The 24773-nt window shown below is 30.4% G+C and overlaps 1 protein-coding gene across 2 annotated transcripts in view; it reads right to left on the minus strand.

Annotated features, from left to right (window-relative positions):
- The window catches only part of LOC129971422 (phosphatidylinositol 4-kinase beta-like), a 66227-nt gene extending 44283 nt beyond the window's left edge, over nucleotides 1–21944 (minus strand). Inside the window, exons 1-2 of one of the 2 annotated variants that reach the window (XM_056085176.1) lie at nucleotides 21740–21944; nucleotides 42–835 (exon numbers count right to left, since the gene is read on the minus strand). In XM_056085176.1, coding sequence (XP_055941151.1) covers nucleotides 42–762 — 721 coding nt within the window. In that variant the 5' untranslated portion in view covers nucleotides 763–835; nucleotides 21740–21944. Of the gene's footprint in view, nucleotides 1–41; nucleotides 836–14191; nucleotides 14394–21739 lie in introns of those variants that run through there. The other variant, XM_056085177.1, reaches the window with a different exon arrangement.
- Between the last annotated feature and the right edge of the window lie 2829 nt (nucleotides 21945–24773).

Below are 24773 nucleotides of genomic sequence, written 5' to 3' on the forward strand. Positions count from 1 at the left end.
AGACATGATAAAAACTGAAATGAGGCAAGATGGGCACTCACCTAGATATGTTTGAACTCCAGGCTCTTTCGAGTTGAAGAGATAAGTAATGGCTATGGACATATCGAACAACGTAGACTCAAACAGACGAAGCAAGAGCGATTCTTTGGGTGGAGGCTTAGGAAACATCACCACTTCAGATTTGGATTCACTCAAATTGGAGAGTCCTTCGCTCACAGATTCATCCACCGTTTCTTCGGACAAGTCCGTGTTTCTGGGCATTTCGCAAGACAAGGAATGTTGGGACAGGCAGCTCTGAACAGAGTCCGTCACTAACCGCTGCTGGCGTTCCCCATCGTCCGAGTTGAAGATTCCACTGTCATCGGATGCTAAACTAGTCCTGTCCGTATTGTCACGGACAGGGTTAATGCAAGATGGACTGGCAGACGAAAGAGGGGTGTCCAGAGAGAGGGAGACACTGTCACTACTGGCGTCATGGAGTTTAGTTATCTGGCAATGGAGCGGTTGGTGGTAGTGGGAAGAGCCACTTTCTGGAATTTGTTGAAGAACAGAGTCCAAACTGCGGTTTCGGTGGTGAGTTTGTTGCTGCACACCGTTGGTCAAGCGAAAATCCAAACTGTGATTACGGTGGTGAGAAGTAGAGTTTTGTTTCAATTTCGTATAAGTTGAACCAGCGTGGCCGTGGACACCCACGTCCAGAGACAGACGAAGTCGCTTAGACAACGAGTCTTCTTCATGAGGTTTTAACGAAGACCCTTCCATGTCAGACTGTCATTTGCACAGTCTTCAGCTCCTCCACACACCACAACGATTCTTGCCTCTGTGCAATCAAAGCCTATAAAACAAAAAAGAATATTTATAATTGACGAAAGAAATCGGAACTTTAAATGTTATCTATCGTATGCTATTTTCTATTTAACACATTTCAATGCTAAAACAATATTCATGAAATCTATATCTAAATTTGCCCTGTTAAGGAGATGTTTTTTCCTCCTCGGCTATCACAACCAACAAAAATTTCATTTTTTTTTTCCCCTGTTTGTATGCTGAGAAACCGTTCAATCAATATATTCCTAAATAAGTTTTAAAAAATGATCGATAATTGGAATATATTCCCAACAATTATCAACACTGCGTTATGAAGGGAAAAGAGCAAGGGAAAGAGCATAAAATATCAGGAAACGAATATGATAAACTTGCTTATAAACTTAAAATCGCTCTGAGCTACACATTTCCATTCTCCAAAGTATATATGTGGTAGCTCTAGGTCAAATGGTCAAGTCTGCAGAGCGCCAACACACACATACATTATCTTTACTGTAAATGAAGATATAACAAAATATTTTATCAAAAGAAGTTATATAAAGATAGTTCCAACTTTAGGAAAAGATCTTTCCCTCGCTTTTATCGTTTAGTAAAAAAAGTGGGAATGGTTTCCCTGACATTTTCTTGTCTACTTCCTAACAAAGGTGTCGCATCCTTCCATTCTGCAAAGAAAAAAGAATAATGTGGACGTTGGAAAAAGCAGAATACCATGAATGAAGACTCAGATTTTTACTTTTTGCGCATGTACACGCATTTTATACTTTGTAATATTGCAAGAAAACAAGTACGCATTTCATTTTAAATGCCTATATTTTTTTACCAATTGAAATCAAAATTTGGGACAGAACTACAATTTTAATAAGAAAATCGGCAACCCAATTTAATTTATCAAGCCGTTCCACTTTTGTGATTCTTATCCCGTTTGAAGTCATAATGATCAATCTTTTGACGGATTTGGTTCCAAAATTAATTCGAATCTATACATTAGATGCTAAAAATGCATGATAAATTTTGAATACTTAGCTGTTTGCGTTTTGTAATTATTCTGTTCATTTGCATTCAGACAAATTTCCTGTCATTAGATCTTTATACTAAATTTGTAGATTTCTGTCGAATTTTAAAAACCAAACATCAAGTTTCATCCGCCTATTTCAAAAAGTTTTTTTTTTTTTTTTTTTTTTTTTTTTAAGTTATCTCGTTAGATATACATAATTTCCCAAAATGCTATTCGAACTCAATTAAGTCTGAAACATGAAGATTTGTCGAAATTTCGAGGTTGAATTTTTTGACGGTTACAATATTTCCTCTTTCTATAACATCATGCACGAGAAAGTAAAAAGAGCTAGAAAGAAAATAGTACGAAATTCTTTCCATTGCATGCAAAACAATGCAATTTTTTATCACTAGAGGAAGTTGGAATTCACTGAAGTACGTAGCCAGTTAATGTGTTTAAGGTTACAGCTACAGAGTAAAATACTTCGCCCTTGACAAAAATCCCCGAGATCAACTCAAGAGTTCCAATAAGAAGAAAATTATTACAAAACTATAAATAGAAAGATAAAGTCTTTATTTGAGGGCTTACCCAATTCGAAGAAAGGTCTAACCGCCCCCCACCACCACCTCTACGTTATGGGTTTCGACACTAATTCTGGGTTTTCTAAAAAGTGCACACACCTTTCTTCTAAATTTTTTAATCAGTTACTTTTTTCAAAAGGTCAATTTGTGAGAGAATGGGTGAAGTGCTTCAATTCAATGTTCTCAACCCCCGAGCATGACTAATGGAAGAAAAGAGGCTTAACAACACCACGACTTAACAAGATGGCTGTACTTTTCTCAAAATTCTAAAGTCATCCTTAGAAATATATCTCTTCCTCAGTTCAAATGAAAACTGACACATTCAGACTTCTGAATTTTCGTGGAACAGTTTAAAGACAAATTTCGCAATTGAATACAACTATTAACCAGTAAACCCGAGAGAAATTTTCGCATATTCAATATTTCACTCCCTAAAAAAAAATGATGTCCTTCTTTCTTAGTAGTTGAAATATTCAGGGAAGTGGACCAGAAAATAGAACAGTTTAATGAGGAAAACACATTTACAACAACACTTCGTAAAACAATATTTGATGTCAGAATAAACCATTTTCTATAATAAATACAAAAACATTATTAAATTTACAGATTCTTGGAAAAGACTACATAGAACTATCCATGAATTCATACAACGTTTGGCAAGAATAATCCAGATTAAGTTTGATACATGGCAAAGTTTTAATCTTCTATACAAATTAAATTTTGGGCAACCAATGTATTTTTGACTTGAGTACACTATTCCTGATGTCAATAAAAAAAAAAAAAAAAACAGCTTATGCAATGATAACTTATTCATCAATAAGATCTTATATTAGTTGAAAAAAGGGGTACTAAACAAAATTTTGTCTTTTTTAAAAACTAAACTTTAATTTTTAAATCAAACTGAAGCAAAAACCTACAATTCGGAAACAATTCTTTGAAGCAAAAAAATATCCAGATAGAAATTAGACAGGCACTCGTAATCGAAAGACAATTTGCATAATTCTAAATTTATTTGAAAAGATGCACACGAAAATAGTTTAATTTACACTGTAACATACGGCATTACAAGCAGCTAGCAATCGTGCAAGATACATAATCAACATGTGTTTAGTTGCCTACAGAATCAGGGCAGCAAATCTGTCACTCCCTTGAAAATATGCTACTTTATTTTTCGCAGAAAATAATGGAACACATAGGGAAGAGTGTTGTAAACCTTGAATCGAATTACAATATTAATCTTTTATTGGCTTCGCATGTAAGTTCATCATTCTGTTGCGAATGCTAAACTTAATTCTGCTTTATTTTGGATTTATTACAAATTTTAAAAAAAATCAGCAATGCTATACTTTTGTCCGAAGAACACTATACCTTTGTTTACACTTGTTATGAAAACATATGAAAATCTATGACAAATTTTGTTGTTAATCAGAAGGAAAAAAAGTGTCCAAAATACAAATTCAGATATGCTAGTACTGGAATATTAACCGTCTGTCAACGATTAATCGTACATCCCCCCCCCTTAAAAAAAATCCCTGCTAATTTCAAGACAAAAAGTACGATATTTCGTAATTATTGCTCGCCTACGGTATGCATTTAATATACAAATGCCATTTATTTGCTTACGAGAGTGTGCAATTCTTGTGTGGGATTCGCAAAATAAAAATGTCAACACTGGTATCGTTCACGGCTTTGTCCAAGGTCCATAATCTTATGTTGGGGGGGGGGGGGGAGAGACTTTTATTATACAGTATGCGTGAGTTTCGGGAAGAGCACTCCTGGCGAGCCTTAATAGAGAGGCGACGGTAGAAACATAGAATTAGTAGATTTCATTAAATGGGCATAACTTGTACAGAATTATTCCTTCAATTCAGTGAAGTTCAGCAATGAATCTCCGTGAGACCTTAAAGAAAAATATTATAATTACTTCTAAGTGGAATTTCCCATATAAAAAGCTAAAATTGTTCCTACAACGAAGCGTCCGTATGCAAAAATAAACAGACATCACGAACATGAATCTGTCTTGTAGGCCACTAGATGATGTTATGCTCGGCTGGTTCCCGACTACTTTCTGTTGCAATGGTCCCCCCCCCCTTCACCTCTCCTTAAGATGAGGAGGAGGAAAAAATGGGCAGCGAATTTCAAAAGACATGCAATTTTAAAGTAAACCAATATCACCCAATCGGAGTTGCCAACGTGCTCAGGCAAAACTGGTTGAATGCGTGAGAAACGCACCATCTATTTGGAATGAAAGTGTAACACTCAAAAAAAAAATAAAAAAAAAATAAGCTAATGGATTTTGTCCCGCTCCATATTTCCCAATCCAAAAGAGCGCTAATCCTTTCCGCGTAGGTTGGAATGAAAACACAAAAGAAAGCTGTTGCAGGCGAGACACTGGAATCATTTTCTTTAGGGATCGTTTCTCTTTTCATTCTAGTTTACTACTTCTGAAACCGGATTTCAAAGCTGTATCACCGTCTACACCGTGCTCTCCAACCCTGGTCTGGCTACTGCAAACCATCCCACTACAAAGGGTAATCGGACAAACGTATCAAAATTCCTCTGACATAATGCGTATTGCCAAGTATTCGTTCTGCAAATTGTGTGGAGAAAAAAATAATTCCTCAAAACACAATGTGCAGACATTTGAGCTTGTAGCAATCAAATTTTGCACAAAAAATTCGAAAGAAGGCGAACCAGAATACAGTAGAGACATTTCAACTAAATCAACGAAGTGGTCACTCCGAAATTTTCTCATATATTCTCTAATAAATGTACTTGGGTATTATTAAACGAATGGCATGGATGAATAATAGTTACGAAAGAGCTTATAACCACGCGATTTTTTGGCGATTAATCGCTGAGATGTGATTAAGACAAGGGACAGGAAATTAAACACGCATTTTGAACACTTTTTTTTTTTTTCTCGACTGATTGAAATCAAAAATTGACGCAAAACTGCAATTTTAGTAACAAAATCGAATATCAAATATCACATATCAAAGTGACTGCGTTTTTGAGATACCGTGTTTACATGCTTGTGAAAACACAAACCAATAGAGTTAATTCCTTGATCGATATGGTTCCAAATTTAATATGCATTTCCACTTTTAATGTCAAATCTATGTACCAAATGTTACCCATCTAGTTTTCATTTTGATGTTATTGTCTTAACTTATATTCGGACAGCCGGACTTCCACGGAGCGAATTTCGCTCAGAATTTGCCAAAAACTCTACAAATTTTGAGCAAAGACCGCATACCAAATTTCATCTGTAACTCACACAGACATAATTCCAAAAATACGTTTTTAGGATTCGGAGGGGAGGGGTCCGAAATGAGATGATTCGTCAAAAGCTCGAGATCGAAGTTTTTGTAATAAAAATACTTTCTTCTTGTACTACTTTCGTATACGAGAAAGTGATAATAAACGGAACTGGGATGGAATTTTTATTGTTTTTTATAGCTTTTAAAAATATTAAAGCACAAAAGAAAATTTTCGTGCACTATCCTAAAATTCAGAATGATTTTTCTCTTACGGTATTGAATTCTCACAATTTTACACTAGAATAAATTTTTAGAGATCATTTAAGCGTATTTAATAACAATTCATTATAGCAATGAAATTCAAATCATTATTATTATTATTATTAATAATATTTCATCCTGGAATTTTCCTCCGTTGTTTATATTCAAAGTATAAAGCATCGAATAATTACCACCATATTGAGTAATTTCCTTAAAAACACACTTTTATTATATATTTGCTGTAATTTTAATTAAGGTTTAATTTAAGAAATAGGCATTAATGAATTTTTTAAAACACAATTGTTCTCCCTTGCAACAAAAAGCATTCATTTCTGGACATGCGCAATACGTTAATTCATAGAATGCAATCCAGCACCTAATTCGTTCTGGGCAAACGAATCACGCTTAACTCCTTGACCTATGATTATTACTTACCTTTCTTATTATATGGCATCCTATTTGGGCATTTATCATTTTAATTCCAATGATAATATAAAGGTCTTTCATATATTGAAGCATATTTAAGTGATTTTTGCATTTTGAATCAATTAATACTTTCACTTTATTGCAGATTTAAAATTAAAAACTCAGCAACTCGATGCATGAGGCGAGACTACTCATTGCATTATCACATTACGGTGTTTCGGACCGTAGATGAGGGTTTTGTCTTAGAGCAATTGCCTGAATAATTTTAAAAATAGTCATTGCTTTTTGAATCGAGTTTCTTTCCAAGGACACGCTTCCAGACAATCGTCCGCTTTTCTGCAATGTTTAAAAAGAGTAGATTCGTCTTTACAACACAAGACACGAGCTGCACAATGACCGCTCAAGGTCTGACGAAATACGAGGTCGTAAAATCGTTTATCGTAATGAATTTTCACTCCCAAGAAGAAATTCGATATAGGTAAGGTCATTAGACCACACCGTCAGTTTACATTAAGCCCGTAATGTAAACCTAAAAGAAGGCCAGACAACTGCAAGTAGTTGTCCCCATGAGACGGTTTCAATATGACGTTTTCTATGCACGCTTCTTATTGGCAGTAGCTTAATGCACACTCACCTGAAGGAAACATGGTACATAATTGGATAACATTGTAAATTAACACTGAAATGAAATCAGCTTAGCAAGAAAAAAAAATTCATGTGTCTAATAATAGCCACAATTATCTACATACACCTATGATCTCTACAGATCTGCTAAATATCTGAATTCTTAGTTCAATGAATTTGTCGATTTTTTTTCCTCGTGATTTAAAAGTTTCCATAATGAACTCAGAAACTGCATCTGCCATAACAATGTGGACTCAATACAGTGAAGCTGAAATGTCTCTCAAGCACTTACCCCGTATCACATTACACTGAGAATATTTTCGTTGTATTCTGTATCAAACATCTCACGGAATTTACGGATCAAATTTTTCTAGGTTCGATTAAATCCTAAATTTAAACTCCGATTTAAAAACAAAGTCATCAAAATTCACTGAGATGCTAATTTCAAAAATAAAAATTCGGTCTACAGACGATTATACTATTATTCAGCTCAAACTATAGATTCCGCATTATTCTATGGTTTGAATAGTGCTGTTTTTTTTTTATACCTGAGAGAATTTTGATTCATTTCAAATATAATTTAGTTTTAGTTATACTAACGCTCCGTATATAAGTAACACTAGAGCTATTTTGAACCTCAGTATGATGGACTTTTGAATTCTGAACCTCAATTAGATAAGGAACCTGAAATGCGTCCGGGTAAATTATCCGAGTTGGTTTAGTTTTTACAAATTTTTGCGCCATACCAACGAGGAAACGTTCGATATATGACATCAAATTTAGTGCACGCAATGGATTTTCAATGACATCGGATTTCAAACCTGAAGCACTCCAGCCTGTCTCCCCCGAAGACCTAGCCATCACCTTCAATCCAAAATATTAAGCGCATTAGACAGCGGTATGAAAACCGTAATAAAAAAAAAGGTTGTCATACTGCAAATAGGTAGAATAGTGAAGAATGTCGGAATCACTTTTTGGTGACTACTAATCCAAAACTTACGGGTACAATTTCAACCTACCGAATTTAATTTACTTCGGAAGCGATAACATTCATCTGACATTATCTTATCGAGTTTCAGTTATCAGTACAATTCAAAGAAGGCAGCGATTGTGAATTGCTGATAGGACTGATATTTGCAGAGGACAGAAAACGGAAATGCACTATCGAATGGTGCGTGTTTATTTTTCGTACATAAAGACTTATCATCGAAAAATATGGCTTCAAAATTTTAGTAGATCTTTATATTTTGGACCTCCTGGAGTCGGAATAACAATCCAATTTAGGGTATACTGATCTGTCTGAACATAAAACTAAATAGACGGATGAAAGTTGGCATGTGATCAAACGTCAATGCTATTTATTCCCATAAAATCTTGAGTGAAATTCGACATCATAATGCCAACCTATACATTCTTTGGGATGCGATGATTTAGAAATGCAATGAATGATTTAGAAATGTAGGAAAATGAGATGCATTTGACCTCTTCCGAGTTCTTCAAAAATTTGACACAGTGTTCAACCTGGGATATAATGAACACAAAAGAATCCAATACTCTAGAGCTAGTTGTGTCTTTCAAACATCGTATTCAATTATATACATTATTAAAGTCGGCATTCCATATTATACTTGAGCCTTTAATAGAACACCTGGCAATTTTAGGCAAAGTATGAAATAGGAGAATTTTCTCGAATCAGACATATATAAAATATCTAGGCTTTCTATAGAATGACAATTACTTTTTAAACAAAGTATGAAAAAAAGGTCATGATGAAACTATAATTTAAAAGACATTCATTCCTCTAAAATAAAAATATTTTTTAAAAAATAAAAATAAATTATAAAAATTCTTATTCAAAATACGTTAAAAAATTGTACAAAACGAAACCAATGCTTGTCTTATAAAAAAAAACAAATAAAACGTGAAACTGCTTGTCTAGCCTTGAAAAGATATTTTTAATTGCATTTAATTTTATTTCTTGCTATCCGCCATTGAAAACCACCCGGTTCATCGCGATTGATGGTCGCTAAAGGTTCCAATTAAATATTTTACATAATTTGGTTCCTCAATAGTTTCTTCAACAAAATATTTTAAGCTTCAAAATTTGACTGCCATATTACTCACACTTTCAGAAGCTAAAGCTTTCTATTCATTATACGAAAGTATCTCTAATTTTCTATCAGTTCCCATAAAATTTGAACTTTAAATTGAAACGAAAATTACTAAACCTTAAAACCATATACTAAAAAATTTTTTTACTGTTGTTAAAACAAACTTTTTTTTTTTTTACCATTATGACTACAGAAAAGAGAATCGTTCAACACTGAAATCAACATTGACAAATGGGTTGTGTGCTACATATTTTTTATAATTTATGCAATATATCAAAGTATTATTCTATAAAAACTTCTGATTTATTAATTCAATTTCTAGTTTTAATTTCAAAAAAATTTAAATAACAAATAATATTTATTTTGTTTTAGTCAATAAATGTAGTTCTGGAAAAATTACGGAACCCTTTGATCCTATAAAATGATATTCAATAAAATATTCTGACACTTTAGTTCACAAAAACTTTTCGAACTTCTCCGACCAAATCTGATCGAAATATGTAGCTTTGAATATTATTTTAAAGCAATCAACAATTTCATTATCTTGGGCTAATCAACGTTAGCAAAACTCCAGGCACTGAAAGACATTTTCCATGAAGCGATCACTAGAGAGGTCTAAAGTTGTACGTTTTTATAAAACGATGGTATTCAGATTTTTATAACCCAAATCAGTTTTTAAAACAAAAGTGATGATTTTTTTTCATTAGTATCTCAAGAATATTTTATTAAATAAAACGCAGAGAAATGAGAGTCTGTATATATTTTTTAAATTCTGTAATTCATCAGAACATTTATTGATAAAAACTGCATTAAATATAATTCACAAACCTTGCTGGTGAAATATATATATATGAAAAGACAAGAACTACAATTTTGGCGATTAAATATGCAAAAATGCATACACCCAAGTCATATGTTTTGAATATGCCACTGCGTTCATATGCAAAAGAAAAGAGAAAAAAGGGGGGAGAGGGCTTTCTCCGTGGATTTCGTTCACTATTTGACAGAAATCTACAATTTTGGCGTTAAGACCACATAAAATTTCGTTCATTTAGTTGTGCGATCATGAGTTATTCAGATCACATATTCAAAATTATATATTCATCAAAAGCTCGGAGTCGAATCTTTTTGACGAATCCAATTTCCTACCCCCCTCCCTTTTTTATATTTCATCTACTTGAAGAAAAGAAAATTATTAGATAATAATAAAGTTATTAGAAAATGCTCATATTTTTTACTTTTTATTAATTTTTAAAGGATTTCTTTGTACATGAAACTCATCAGGAGAAACGGGTCTAAATAAAAATCGGAAAGGGATAAAAAAATTAAAAAATTGACTGCAATATTAAATTCTCATATAACAAATCCACCTTCCCCCGATTCCGACATTCCTTCACAAAAAAGAACTTTTCTGCCTCAAGTAGTGCTTAAAACCAATAGTATTAATCCATTTTCGATTAGGAGTAAGTATAAAGAAAAAAAAACTCTCGTCGCGCATAACAAAAAATTGATCGCTTAAACTGAAACATTAACAGTAGTTTCTTATAATAAAAAGTCAATATTTATATGTAGTAAGTACTTACATTTTAAATGTAACCATCTGTTTTGCTAATAACATGCTGTTTGCAATATCAAAATTGTTTTGCTAAAAACAATTTTTATATTAGCCATATATGTTGCATATAGTAATGGAGAAAGTTAAAAAATGACTTTTTTAGAAACTAGCCGCCTTTGGCGACCAGCCGGTTAACCAATCTTAATGTTCGTTTAAATTTTAATAATTAAATAGGTTGAACCGGAGTTTAACCCCCTTCTTCGCCAAGTTGCGATAACGCACCAAAGCTGGCAATCTTTATTATGCACTATAATTGAACATCTGCTTCTTTGCTTTTGAACATTTCGCATGGCCGCTGTTTGCGATTCTTAAAAATTTCGCCAAGCAGGGGATAAAACTCCGGTTGTACCATTAAAAATTTTACGCAATTCCAACTTTAATAGATTCTTCAGAAAAATATTTTAAAATTTCAAATTTTGATAGTCATATAATTCGCTCATAATATTATAAAGGCCTTCAGTTATAACGTGATATATATATATCTCTAATTTTCTGTTACCCCTCGTAGAAATTATGCTTTAAATTAAAGTGTAAATGATTAATCTGCAATTAATATAATAATATTTTTTACTGAAACAAAGCATTTTTTTTAATAATATGATTACTGATAATAGAGTCACTGAGCGTTTAAACTTTATGTACACTAAAGAATATCTTTCTTAATTTATGTAATATCTCAAGAATTTGTCAACAAAAATTTCTCAGATTCATCGTGAACAGATCGATTCATTAACAATGTTTAATTTTAAATGCATCAAACAGTAAGAAAATAAAATGAATCGTTTAAAATAATCGGTCGAAAACAGGTTTAAAAAAAACTACTTAAAAAACGATGTACTTAAAACTATAAGCATATACAAAAAATATATAACTAACATAAATACATTTTACTTACAAAAGCATGCAACTAACCTAAAAATAATTTAAATCGTCCGTTGGTTGTCATGCCAACAATCAGAACAATGCGCATGCGCGGATTTTCTTCGCCAGTTACGTTAACGCAAATGCGTAAATTTTTCTACGCCAGTTGGGGTAACGCTATTCAGATTAGACATTTTTAATTTCCTTTATTCTGTGTTATTTTAATTCAAAAGTACTTCAGAATGAATCTGAAACATGGATTAATTAACAATGTTTAATTTTAAATGCATAAAACATTAAGAAAATAAACAGAATCGTTTGAAATAATCCGTCGAAAAATGTTAACCCTAGCCTAATTACTGCTGGGAGAAAAAAACAACTGATGCCTTACTTATTTGGCGACGGGGAAAATGGAAGATTTTTTTGGCGGAAAAGTTGGCGGTGGGAAAAATGGAAGATTTTTTTGGCAGGAAAGTTAGTTTTTAATTAATAATTAAAATTCTAATTAAAATTTCAAAAAAAGGGACCCCAGGTGCACATTCCCGACCTCTAAGGTATACATGTACCAAATTTGATAGCTGTAGGTCAAATGACCTGGCCTGTAGAGCGCCAACACACACACACACACACACTGAGCTTTATTATAAGTATAGATTAGCGCTGTACTGAATAGTCAAACGATAAATACAAATTCCTTTTGCAAATACCAGCAAAAGATGTCGCGCTTTTTGCCAGGAAGGAAATCGAGCACCCTCCTTTCCACCTATTTGATTGTTTTGAAGATCGCACACAGAATTTCTTTAATGCCAGTTTAGTTATATTCAAGTCACGTTTTAAAGCAATACTAGGGCTATTTTGGAACGGAACTCGTAATTTTGCACCGCGGTCAGAATGAGCCCCTCTCCAAACTCCAGCACCACACCAGCTGGAGGAAGTTTGGCCCCGACAAATTTAGCGTGCATCAGATCCGCTTACACGATGGTTCTTCGGTGGAATCGGGCCTCGAACTTGAAGACCCCCGGTTCCGAGGCCTTACCACGAGGCCACCATGACCCCTTCATTCGTGCCGGAGAATACGAACAGATAGCAAAACCCTTGAATGGATTTGATTAATCTACAATATCTATGATCAATGTATATATGCTTAATTTCCTCTGTCTAGCTATTTATATTGTTGACTTCCAAATGTTCACATGACCAGCGCTTCTAATAAGGATTTTGTTCAAAATTTAAGACATCTGCAAAGTGTAAATAACAAATCTCATAGTCTGTAACTCGTTGAATATTTCAGAGGGGCAAACAAATTTAAAATCAGTTACAAATTTGTGGTTTAGAATTCTGAAAGTCATCAAGATTTCACGATCGAATAACTTTTTGACAAATTTTTACTTGGCATATTATGCACATGAAAACGTAAGAAATACATTCAATCTAAACCATCATGATCTAATTTGTACCGGAAAAACTAGTGATTTTTCCCAAAGCTGTTTCAAATTACTAAGTTAATAAAAATGAAACGAATTTCAGTTTTTCAAACAAGTTTAAAATGTGTTTATATCTATAAATTATTATTGCGTTTAAAATAATATAAAGAAAAAATTAAAGTAGATATTTTCAATATCTTTTCAGTTTGTAAATTAGGGTATTCTGATGCAAAATAAAACATCACAAAACTTTTTATTGCACATCATAAGTAAGTAGGCTTCGATTCTCTTCTTTTAAATGCGATTCCAAAAAAAGTTTGATTAAAATTAAATAAACAATCTTCAACCAAAGGAAATTCAATGATTTTACTATGTTTTTTTAACGATAAAAAAGTAAACAAGTCAGTGAAAAGATAATATACACCCGTCAATGCAACTGTAAACAAAAAAAATTGACGGAAGTGTTCTCCCTTCGAATTTCTCGTTTATTAATACACTATGGCGTAGTTTGTACTTCGTGATGAAGAAAAGCTATTACGGATTTGAAGTGTTTCCTTTATCAGCGTAAGAATCTAATAATTCATAGATTGTGTTGCAGACTGCAAATATATATATATATCACTTCTATAAATCATTGCGTATTCAAATTCAAGTGTTTACAAAAATGCACATCGACAAATTTACTTTTTGTCGCGCTGGGTCCAAAATTTCATTGCATCTACAATTTAATTATGAATCTATACATATAGTTTAATACATCTGGCGTTTCACGTGTTTGATATATTGTGTTCGAATGGAATACAGATGGAATGACAGACAGACTTCGCTTAGCATTTGACACAATTACCTGCAAATTTGCTGTTTTTTTTCCTCCGAATTTAAAGAAGTATTCAACGTGGAGATCGATTGCAATGCTTTCTCCTTGTACATGAGAAAGTAGCAATTGGTATCAGAAAACGTAGGTGGAGGTGCACAATTCACGTGAAATCATTTATAATAACAAGCAATACTGTGTGCTGAGAACACAAAATGAATCAATGGAAAATAATTTTATCCCCGGAATTCCAGAAAAAGGTGCTTGACCGACAAACACAAGCGTGATACGAAGCTCTGCACAGCAGTCTAGACGCGATTCTAGTGATCAGCTGTCAGATGGCAATCCCGATGCGGAAGCATATCCTTCGGTTATTAATCAAATCTACTCACCTCTTATATGCTACGGAGCAGTGCATCTTGAACCACTTAAAAATCAAATTTCGTAAACAAATCCACAATTACATACAAATAATATTAATACAGCATTCAATCGATTCCAGTTTCCGTAGGTCAACGAACCGAAACGTGAAATACGGAGAGTTCCGACAGATTACCACTACAGAGGGCGAACCTCCTTCGGACACCGCGATATTATGGTTAAGAGAAAACATTCGCTTCCTGGGCGAGTGTTGAAGAATATTCTGACCAAAAGAACAATATTGGCGAGCATTAAGAACGGAAAAAGCGCCAAAAGCTGTGAGTGCAAGGTCAGGCGCCGCTCTCTTCACAGTTTGACGAAGTGACAGTTAACAGAGCATGCTCACAAAATGCTTGTTTACTCCTTTGTGGCGGACTGAAGATATCCCAAACAGCACGATTATAATACTATAGAACTTCTACTGTCGAAGCTCCAGTTACTTGAATCGCTTTGAGGATGGGGGGGGGGGATCTTTTTAAATAATAAATAAGTAAAGCAGTGATATTCTAATACAGATTGAAAATACACAAGTAAAAAATGCTTTTACAATCACTATATTAATATGTTATAAACAAATTTCGTTTTTCCTACATAAGAAATATTTTTTTTTCGTTCATTAACCAGATAACAGGTTATTCCGATCATCCTAATAAAATCAGTTACACTATATTTTAAAATTGTTATTAATGTATTCCATAGTAAGAATTTCAAATAGATGCGCAATCTATGCACTAATACGTAACAAAGGATACTTTTCTAAATAAATTTAATTTAATTTAAAAAATTTATCTCAATAAAATTTTCAAACGACTTTTGATGGGGCTTTTTTCATATTGGAAAACAAAGAAAACGCTTTAACGCTTCCAATTCAATTTTAAATAAAGTTTGCAGATTTCAATTGTTGGGAAGAGAAACTTTTATCAAATTTCGCAGATTGGTACCTAGAATAATTTTCAAAAAACATGCTTTTTGTATTCGCCCAGCCACTGACCTAAATATTGGTTAACATTACCCAATTAACTTTAATTTTAATTGCAAAGCACAACAACATGAATGCGATTAATTTTTTTAGTTAAATTTTAAAATAAATCGTCTGCCTACTTTCATTTTTTATTAAAACTTTTACTGCCCACGAAATATCAAAAAGTGAAAACGTATTTTCTTCATTTTGAGCAAAGATAAAATAGAACAGATATTTATTTTCACATCCGTGAGAACTTAAGAAATTTACCGAAACAATTTCCCACTTTAAACTAGTACATCCGCTTCATTTTTAATAATTTAGCGTGCAAACAAAAGCAGAGTTCCGAACTGCCGGCTAATATCTTACTTTGAAATGTCTACAAAACAAAGTAATAAAGCAGGATTTTAATGTTTGAGATCTACCCAGAGCAATGCAAAACAATCACCCATTTATCTCATAGGTCTCGCACTTCGATAAGAATTTTTTTTTTTTTTTTTTTTTTTTGCTCAGTGAAAGAGGTAAAGTAAAATTGTAGAAAAATAAATAAAAAGGAAATAACAAAACTTTTCGATCTTATATTTTACTAGCCGCTTTTGATGACCAGTTGGTTCGCCGAAATTAATAGCTGCTACAAAAATTCAATTAAACAGTTTGCATAACTATACCTTAATGGGTTTCTCATCAAACAGTTTACAAACCTCAACTTTTGATAGGCATATAATTCGTACAATGTTCATTCATTTCTCCGCTTTGTTCATTGTGCTACGTGTTTCGTTAAATTTCTGCCTATGTACGTTCTGTTATATTATGGGAACGGACAGCAATATTTAAAATAAACTTTCAAAATTTTCAACAATACTTAGTTCTGAATTTTAAAAACTTAATTGCAAAATATCACAAAATTTTATTATAAGCATACCTTATATCGAATTCTACTAAGCTATGAAGTGAAATAAACAGAATCTTTACATCTTCGTCATTATCAATGAGAAAATTAAATTAGGATGAAATATAAACAACCACCATGAAAACGATTTCAGCTCAGTAGAACATTAAAATATTTTGTTGTAAAATGCGCATAAAATATTTTTACAAAATGTTATTAAAAATTAAAAAAAAAATGGAATAATCAAAAAGATTTTTCCTTTCTTTTAATTTTACGTTAATGTAAAAAATGTTTGTTGTAATATTTTTGGAAGTTATCGCGGAAAAAGAAATGACCTATAGAGACCGACATCTTTGTTATCAGTAGAGATTACAAATACTATTGATTCTTTTATCGTTAAATACAAGAGTCCTATCAATTAAAAAAAATGCATTTTCTAACATTCCTGAATCGATTTTAAGTACGCATTAAGTAGCATTCTGCTTATTGCATGTTGTTACCGGACATCTGCAAAAATTGAAAGAGAAAGCTTTTTTTTTTTTTTACATAGTCTCGAAATATCCTGATATTCGGAAAATATGGATTTGTAAATGCAACATCTTTTCCAGATTCCAATATGTTCTCAGCACTTGAACAACAGCGATTACCATGGATGAAAATCTGAATTGTTTAGTTTTCGTTAAGGGGGGGGGGGGAAGAGGTGCTTTAAAATTTAATTTGGAATTAAATTTAGAGAAGAAATTAAAAGCTAATCACGTACAGAGAAAGTGATATCTTCCGAAGAGTGCAGGTGACTCATTTCGTAATGCACAATAATGAGCTTTCCAGAGTACTTGTTATCACCATCCAAAAAGATATATTTTTTAAAAAATGAGTAACAAATTTAATTGTTCTGTTTAAAAAAAACGTAAAATAAGTAATTACGCTATAATTTATGAGTAATATAGTAAGTATTATTACGTCAACAGCAACACAAAAATGTCAGTATTACATGGAATGACGAACATTTTTTTTTTAATTTTAAATATGAACATTTGAATATTTAAACATGTTATATACATTCCTCTAGCATTGAAATAATTACTAGACACGGTGATTAATTAACTGAAAATGGTAAATAATATTTAGGAAAAGTATGAAAAACGGTCTCGATAAAGCATTTATTTAAAAAATGCTACACTTTCGTCCGTTGAAAATGCACCAAAGTGTAGCAACTTCTAAGCCTGATATGAGAGTTAAAAGTAGCGTGCCTGGACACATGACATTCGAAATAAACGGGCGATGTATTTCATACTTCGTCTGCTTCTCAGATGGCATCATATAAAATGTCCAAGAAAAGTATAAAATATCAATTATTTTATATATTATCTAAAGAAATTATTAGCTGACATAAATAATCTATTCTTTACTATAGAATATCAAAAACCAATATATAAACAATGATTGTGCTGTGTTTAACATAGTTAGTCAAAGACGCATGATAATGGAGGAGAATAATAGTTGGTCAACATGACCTTGAATTACCTGACATATAAATCTAACTTCAGCTCCAGCACATGAAGGTAATGAGTTTCAAGAAGAATTGGACCTTTGTTATTGTTTGTATTTTGCTTAGAGGATAACTGCTCACTAGACCCAAATAAGCAATTCATCACTAAAATACATAATGGTCTAGCATCTGTGAGTAAAGTTGGATAAGAGAACAGACTGAAGATAGAATTCACAACTTTCCAACTGAAGTTTCTCAGCCAAATTCAGCTTACCCCATTCGATTATTGTAGGTATTATAATAATTAACTGCAATTTATAATAATTGTTGGCTGTACTTTACATACAAGTTTATAACAGTAATAAAAATTTACTTATCAGAAGCTAACAATCATATTTACCCTAAACAATCAGCAAAAAAGAAGTAATAATTACAAACTAAAAAAGTCTTGTTCGAAGAGCAAACACTCTTTTTCATTGTAACTTCTTAGTTCATTCATAACCTATGTCCTCATTTCAAAACAGTTCAGCTTTCACTTCTATGGCTAAACCAAGCTCATTCCATGGGGTTTTTTTTATTTATTTATTTATTTATTGTCTCACGTCAATATTTATTCCTAAACAGTTTTCAATTAGCATACACTACATATCAACCAGATTTTTAAGTCAAAGTGTCGCTAATTGAATTTCACCACCTTTTGGTATAATTTCAATAAAATTCAGTAATTTCCAATTTTTCATATTTTAAAAATCTTTTAAAATTTATACATAAAAAGATTTTTGATGGCTTTGCATTTTGTACTGATTTCCCAATATTTCCCTTTAAACTTTTTTTTTAGTTATAAGAGTTTATTTCAATTATCCAACTCTTAGTACTTTTAACATTGAAAAAATTTTTACAGAAGTTTAAGTTTCAAATTAATTTAGGGATTAACAGCATAAGACAGGATTATAAACTGTTTATGGGTTTTTTTAAAAAAATTCAAATATATCATCTCTACATAACAATCTGAATACTAAATATATATAAAATTATACTGTTTAATCAATAAAATGTTGTATTTTAGCTAAAATAAATAAATGAAAATTTAAAAGAATGCCTTTATAACTGTATTTATCGGTTTTGGAAACTTTAAGGCCGGAATTGGACAATTCGAATTTTAAAATATGATTTTCTCTTAGAAGAAAGAGTTGCATCACAAATAAAACTGTTTCCTCATCCTGAGAGGATGTTTTGGTCAGATTAAGCTAAAACTATTCCCTAGAGGATGTGTCAGTTGGATCTGGCTCTAAGCCATGTGAATGTTGATTTTTATTTGTAAATATTATTAAAAGTTATAGTTTTATATATTTAATATTAATAATGAAAAGATAGATTTTAACCACCAACTGAAACTAATTCAACACAAAATTTCAGAAAATAAAGAAAAACATGCTTTATTTTAGTCTCAAAATAAATGCTAGCATACATCCCTCTCTTTAACACATTGTTGACCAATAATTTCATGCAACTAGCTGTTTTTGCAACTCAGTATAAAAGTAAAATGTTTTGAAGTCACTGCTGAACTAGTGAGCAGTCAACAACATTCAGGGATAAAGGTATGTTAACTTATAGGCAATAATGTGCTACTATCTTATGAGGCTATTTCATTCTTTTACTGAAGGAGACTTCATGCTTATTAAGGTAAAAAAAATTGGAGATTTCCATCCTGCATTCAGGTCTTAAATTGTAGTAATATTTTTAATAGCTTTTCTGTTGTTATTTTTATTAGGCTTGCTATTTCATGATGTTACATTATATTTTTAAAGGAACTTTTTCCGTAAAAGAAATGTTATCTTTTTCTATTTACTTTTAGATTGTTTTATGAAGAACAACATGCGATTCATTAATTTCTATTAGTGTATTTTTTAAAAATAGCTTTTCTTCTAGATTTTATTATTAATATTCACTCCAAAGAATTTGAAGTGTCTACAATCAGAAGGTAAACATAGTCACCATAATTATGTACATTTCAATGTCACATTATCACAAAGTCATGGAGAAGGCATACATAAAATTGTTGCTCAAAGTATATCTTGTATTTGAATCCACAATCAGAAAAAAACTAAAAAACCTGAGTGTGCTGAAACACCCACCAATCCAATTGCTTTAAATGAGTTTTGCACACTTCCTGCAAATGGCTTCATCAAACAACATTTTTAAACACAAAAAATAGAAGTATAAATGCTTTCTTTCATATATTTTTATCCTAAGAAAAGATTTATTTGTATAGATAATCTACATCCCTAATATGAAATGCAACTCTATACATAAAAAATAAATAAACACAATAACAGGAATTTTATAATATATACTGTCTTCAGGTGTATACAATTAGAAATAAGGAACTTTTTCTCCATAATTTTGCTATGTGATGATTTTAAACAAAATAATTAATTAAAAATGTGAAAATATTTCCAATACATTTTGTATGTATTTGTTGACATTTTATCAATAAGAATTTAACAGCTTCATTTAAATGCAAATGAAAATTACTTATCACTGCATGAGTTTATTTCAATAAGAAAATCAACTATCCTATAAAACACGAATGAATCAGAATAATAAAGAAATACAAGCAATATGTAAAGCTGTACACAAAATTATAAGTGCTTAATTAACCAGGATAGTAGTTATATATAAAAAAGGAAGTATTTTTTAGATGTTAAACTTAAATCCCCAAAAAAGGTCTTTTCAAAAACAATTTAAAATAAAGTATATTATATTATAAAATAAACTATTCTGGAAACAGATCTTTTCTTTTTATTTATAAAGAAATCAAATCTTATTTTAAAATATGAAAGGAAACCAATATCAATATATCACTAGAGTGATTATAAGCAACTTTTCAATTTACAATTTAAACTGAAAATTATTCAGCAACATTCATAAATATACTAAACACATACATGCAAAGAAGTATATTGCTTAGTATGCTTAAAATGAAACAATTAAAAAATGCATATATCATTTCCGAATGAGTTTTCAACAACCAAAATTTAATTCAAAAATAGCTTTTGTCTACTTAATTTTAAATCCAACAATTCCACATTTCAGTTATCCAAGTTCATCTTATAATAAATATATAAGTATATAATTAATTCAGTGTTATAATTCAATCAGTGATTCTGATAAATACAATGGATGTTTTATTGCACAAAATCAAATAATGCCTTATTTAGTGAAAATGAATTTAAAAAATTATATTTCAATGACTTATTTTCACCCAAAAACCTTTTCTCTGGGCTCTTTCAATATAATTAATAATATATGGAATATATCAAAAAATTTAACAAGATGAAATCTGAAGAATTGTAAGTATTAAATGCATGATAAAGACATTTTTATTAATAATAATACTAACAGAACATAAATAAGGTAATATGTTTAATGCATATGCAATTTTCAAAACTTTCACATAGCAATGAAGATTTATCCAGAGCATTTAGAGCAGAGAATTCTTATTAGTAATTTAAAAATAAAAAATATTAAGGTAGTACAGACAATATATAATGTGTGTTGTCTCAGACAGCAATTTCATATTTTAATATATTATTTTTAAACAGACCATTATACATTAACAGGAATATTTTTTCTAATTTCAATACAATATCAAAGAAAACAAAATAACTTTTTGCTTGTAAAATATGTGAATCATTAATATAATGCACCATAAGCTACTTTAACATTACCCTGACAAAAAAAAAAAAAAAAAAGGTGTAAGAGAAAATATTGTTTATCAGATAAAAAAAATTTGAAACAGCTAATTTACAGATAGTAAGATCGTTAATTAAAGATTAAATTTTAAATGAAAAAGAATTCCCGAATCTTATGTTGGGAAAGAATAAAATTAGTGCGCTTTTTATTTCATTTAAGTAGATATGCCAATTCATTACAAATGCTCAAATTTCACTCAGAACAAGATTATAAATCTCTGATAATAAGAAGTTAGTTCCAAATATATATAGGTGCAATATCCAAACAGATGCATAGTACAAATATCTATGACATACGGATATTTATTTTCATAGAACAATTTTTATAACAAAATAACTTCTAAAAGTTGCGGGACATATATTTTACTCGTATATAGAAAATGTATTAGAAAAGTATTTTTAATAATGTGTCATAAAGAAACTTACTTCAGACTTAGCTGGCATGACCTAAATCATTAAAGCAATTAGTTGAGTGATGAAAAAAATAGTTTGATAATAATTTCTTAACGATAGAAATTCAACTACAACTTGATATAAATCATACACATTTCATTTCTGATATTTTTAACTTGTTTAATTTTGACATCAATCAAACAACAGCTGACAATATCTCCCCAAGCTAGGCGTAAAATGAGTCATACTGCTAAACCTAAACTCATTTCATTTCACTCCATATTCACAAAGTTTTTTTTTTTTATTCTATATGAAGACAATTTAGTAATTAATATTATATATGCTGAATATATATCTAATTTAATTGTTCATCAGTTATTATAATATTTATTATCTATTGCAATTTTATTTTTAGCCATTTTTTTTTAAATTTTGCGTTTCAATTTTAATTTTTCGCTGCAACTGAAATGAATGAAACATTATAAACAATAACTGGCGGTGTGTTATATTTCTTGATATGTGAAATTATCAACTTTATTGACTGTATTAATGCACCGAAAGTATAAAGTTTCCACGATTCGAGTTCATTATATTATATCATAAAAAATTGATATATGAAAGCATTACTTACTTACACAATAATAATTATATGCGTCCAAATATGAGTAAAACGCGCCAGTGCAAATGGGTTTGGCTGTACTTCACAGAGCTATACTAACATGGTTTTTATTTGCCATATTTTTGGTATTTGTTACTTTAAAATGTGATGATGAGCCAGAATGGGATTGGTTCATCGTATTCACTCCTATGTGGATATTTGATTTCAAACTTCTTGTTTACATTATTTTCAGAATTATATCCCACTGTAGAAATGGACATGACCCCCAATTTGTTACAATGTATCGAAAATGTTGGTACTTGTTTTGCGTATTTCTGAAAGTAGCATTCCAGATATTACTGTCTGTCAGATTGCAATACTATCACCGAATAAGCTGGTTCTATATCATGATACCATTGTGGATTTTACTTGTGGGTTTGTGTGTTGAAGTATTTATGAACTTAATTTCTCACCGAACATTTTAAACTTCTGTGTAAAGTACCAGTGTAATTAAGTTGTTTAAAGCTGTAAAATCTCAATGCTTTTGTTTGTGAAATCTTGTATTTTTGTTTTGATCATTTGTTATTAAAATGTTCTTATGCCTGGTGTAAACATGTTTTTATGTAGTTAATAACTATGATCCTTTTTTTTTTCTTTAAATAAAATGTTTTTACATATTTTTTGCAATTTAAATTGTGGAAAATTTTTAATTATATACAAACTATCTATTTTTATTTACTGTTGAATTAACGGAAATTATTTTTTAAATAATTTAAGTCAATTTCATAACTATTTTTTATAGTTTATCAGCTATACCAACTATTTTGTTCACGTATTTTATTTGGATTTCCTAAATCAAATCTGTTGTGTTTTGTCCTAATTATGATGCATATAAATACTTAATTTTTTCAACTAATATTGCCTGCTTACAGAAATGTGATAATGCTAAATCTAGTAGTTGTAATGTAGATATTTTACTTTGTGTCAGTTTTTTTTTTTTAAGGAATTAAAATTATGTTTAAAATTGTTGGTATTTTCTAGTAATAATAAGAGATGAAATAATTTTAATCATTGATATGATTATTGAATAAAATAGTTTGTCTCTGTTATATTCACCCTAATGAATCTCTGTAAATTCAATTAATAATATGCTAGTATTGATAGATGTCTTTCCAATGACATACAATAGTATTCAAAATAAGATATGAATTCCATTTTAAAATTGTATTCACTGGTAAGAATTTGAAATGTTATGATTAAGAGATGTTATCTGTACAGTAATTTTGTATTGATATTATATAAAGTTTGATATTTGATTATGTAAATTTATTACTATATTAATGGCAAGATTGATTTTTATTTTATATTGAAATTTGAATTTGGGGGGGGGGGACTTTTTAAGGTAACAAATAGAAATTTTGTTTTTTGAATGTTTTTTATTTATTTTTTTATTATATGTAATTAAAAAATAAAACAATGATTGTATGTAAATTTTACCCCCACATCTTCTCCATTTATCCAATTATTTCAGCCAAACTTCAAAAAAGAACCACACAAAAATATTATTATAACGAACTAAGGAAGCCTAAAAATTATATTGGTTTAATTGAAACAAGGCTAATGTAAACACAATTTTGTATTTTCATTTTTATAGTACTTAATTCATATGATAATTTTTTTTAACTTCGAATTATTTGACACTGACTGAAATTTGAATTGAAAAAGAAATATATATATATATATATATTGTTATAAAAAAATAAATTTGAAAAAATACAAGAAAAAATTATTCAAAATAACTTAAGAAATAGAATGTGATTAAACTAACCAATACTAAGTATTTAAAATATAGTAAAAAAAGTATTGATATCATTGAAAAATATATGTTTGAATTATGTTATTATTACTATAGGAATAATTTATATTTATAAATTATTTTAATGGTATAATTTACTAAGTAGTGTGAACTGTTAAGTATATTAAACTTAATTTGCATATTACTTAACTTTTATTATTCAATTTTATTCATATTCTTTTTTAATAATATTATTACTAATCGGAACTTTATACCAAATCGGAAGCAAAAAATGCAATAAATCAAAAGCAACAAAATTAAGAACAATTTGCTAAAGTGGTTGTGCAGCGATTGCTATGCACCTAACAGATCAATGAATCATAACATTCACAGAGAAGAAATGAGTGAGTAACCGAAGTCATTGAGCTGTCATTCACTTTGTTTATTACTTGGTGACCATTCACATTATCGGAAGTATTCCCAAACATTTTAAAATTCTAAGCATTATTTTAAAGAATATTTGGATAGACATGTTAAGTAATCTATTTTACTGAGATCAACTTATTTTACTTATTGTACAATCTGATTGTAACATTTATCATTAATTATAATTGTTTAAAATCATGGCATACATGAAATCAGTTTTAAAATTAGTTAACAATTACTTGGAGATA

Source organism: Argiope bruennichi, chromosome 6, assembly GCF_947563725.1.
Source record: "Argiope bruennichi chromosome 6, qqArgBrue1.1, whole genome shotgun sequence".
NCBI lineage: Eukaryota > Metazoa > Arthropoda > Arachnida > Araneae > Araneidae > Argiope > Argiope bruennichi.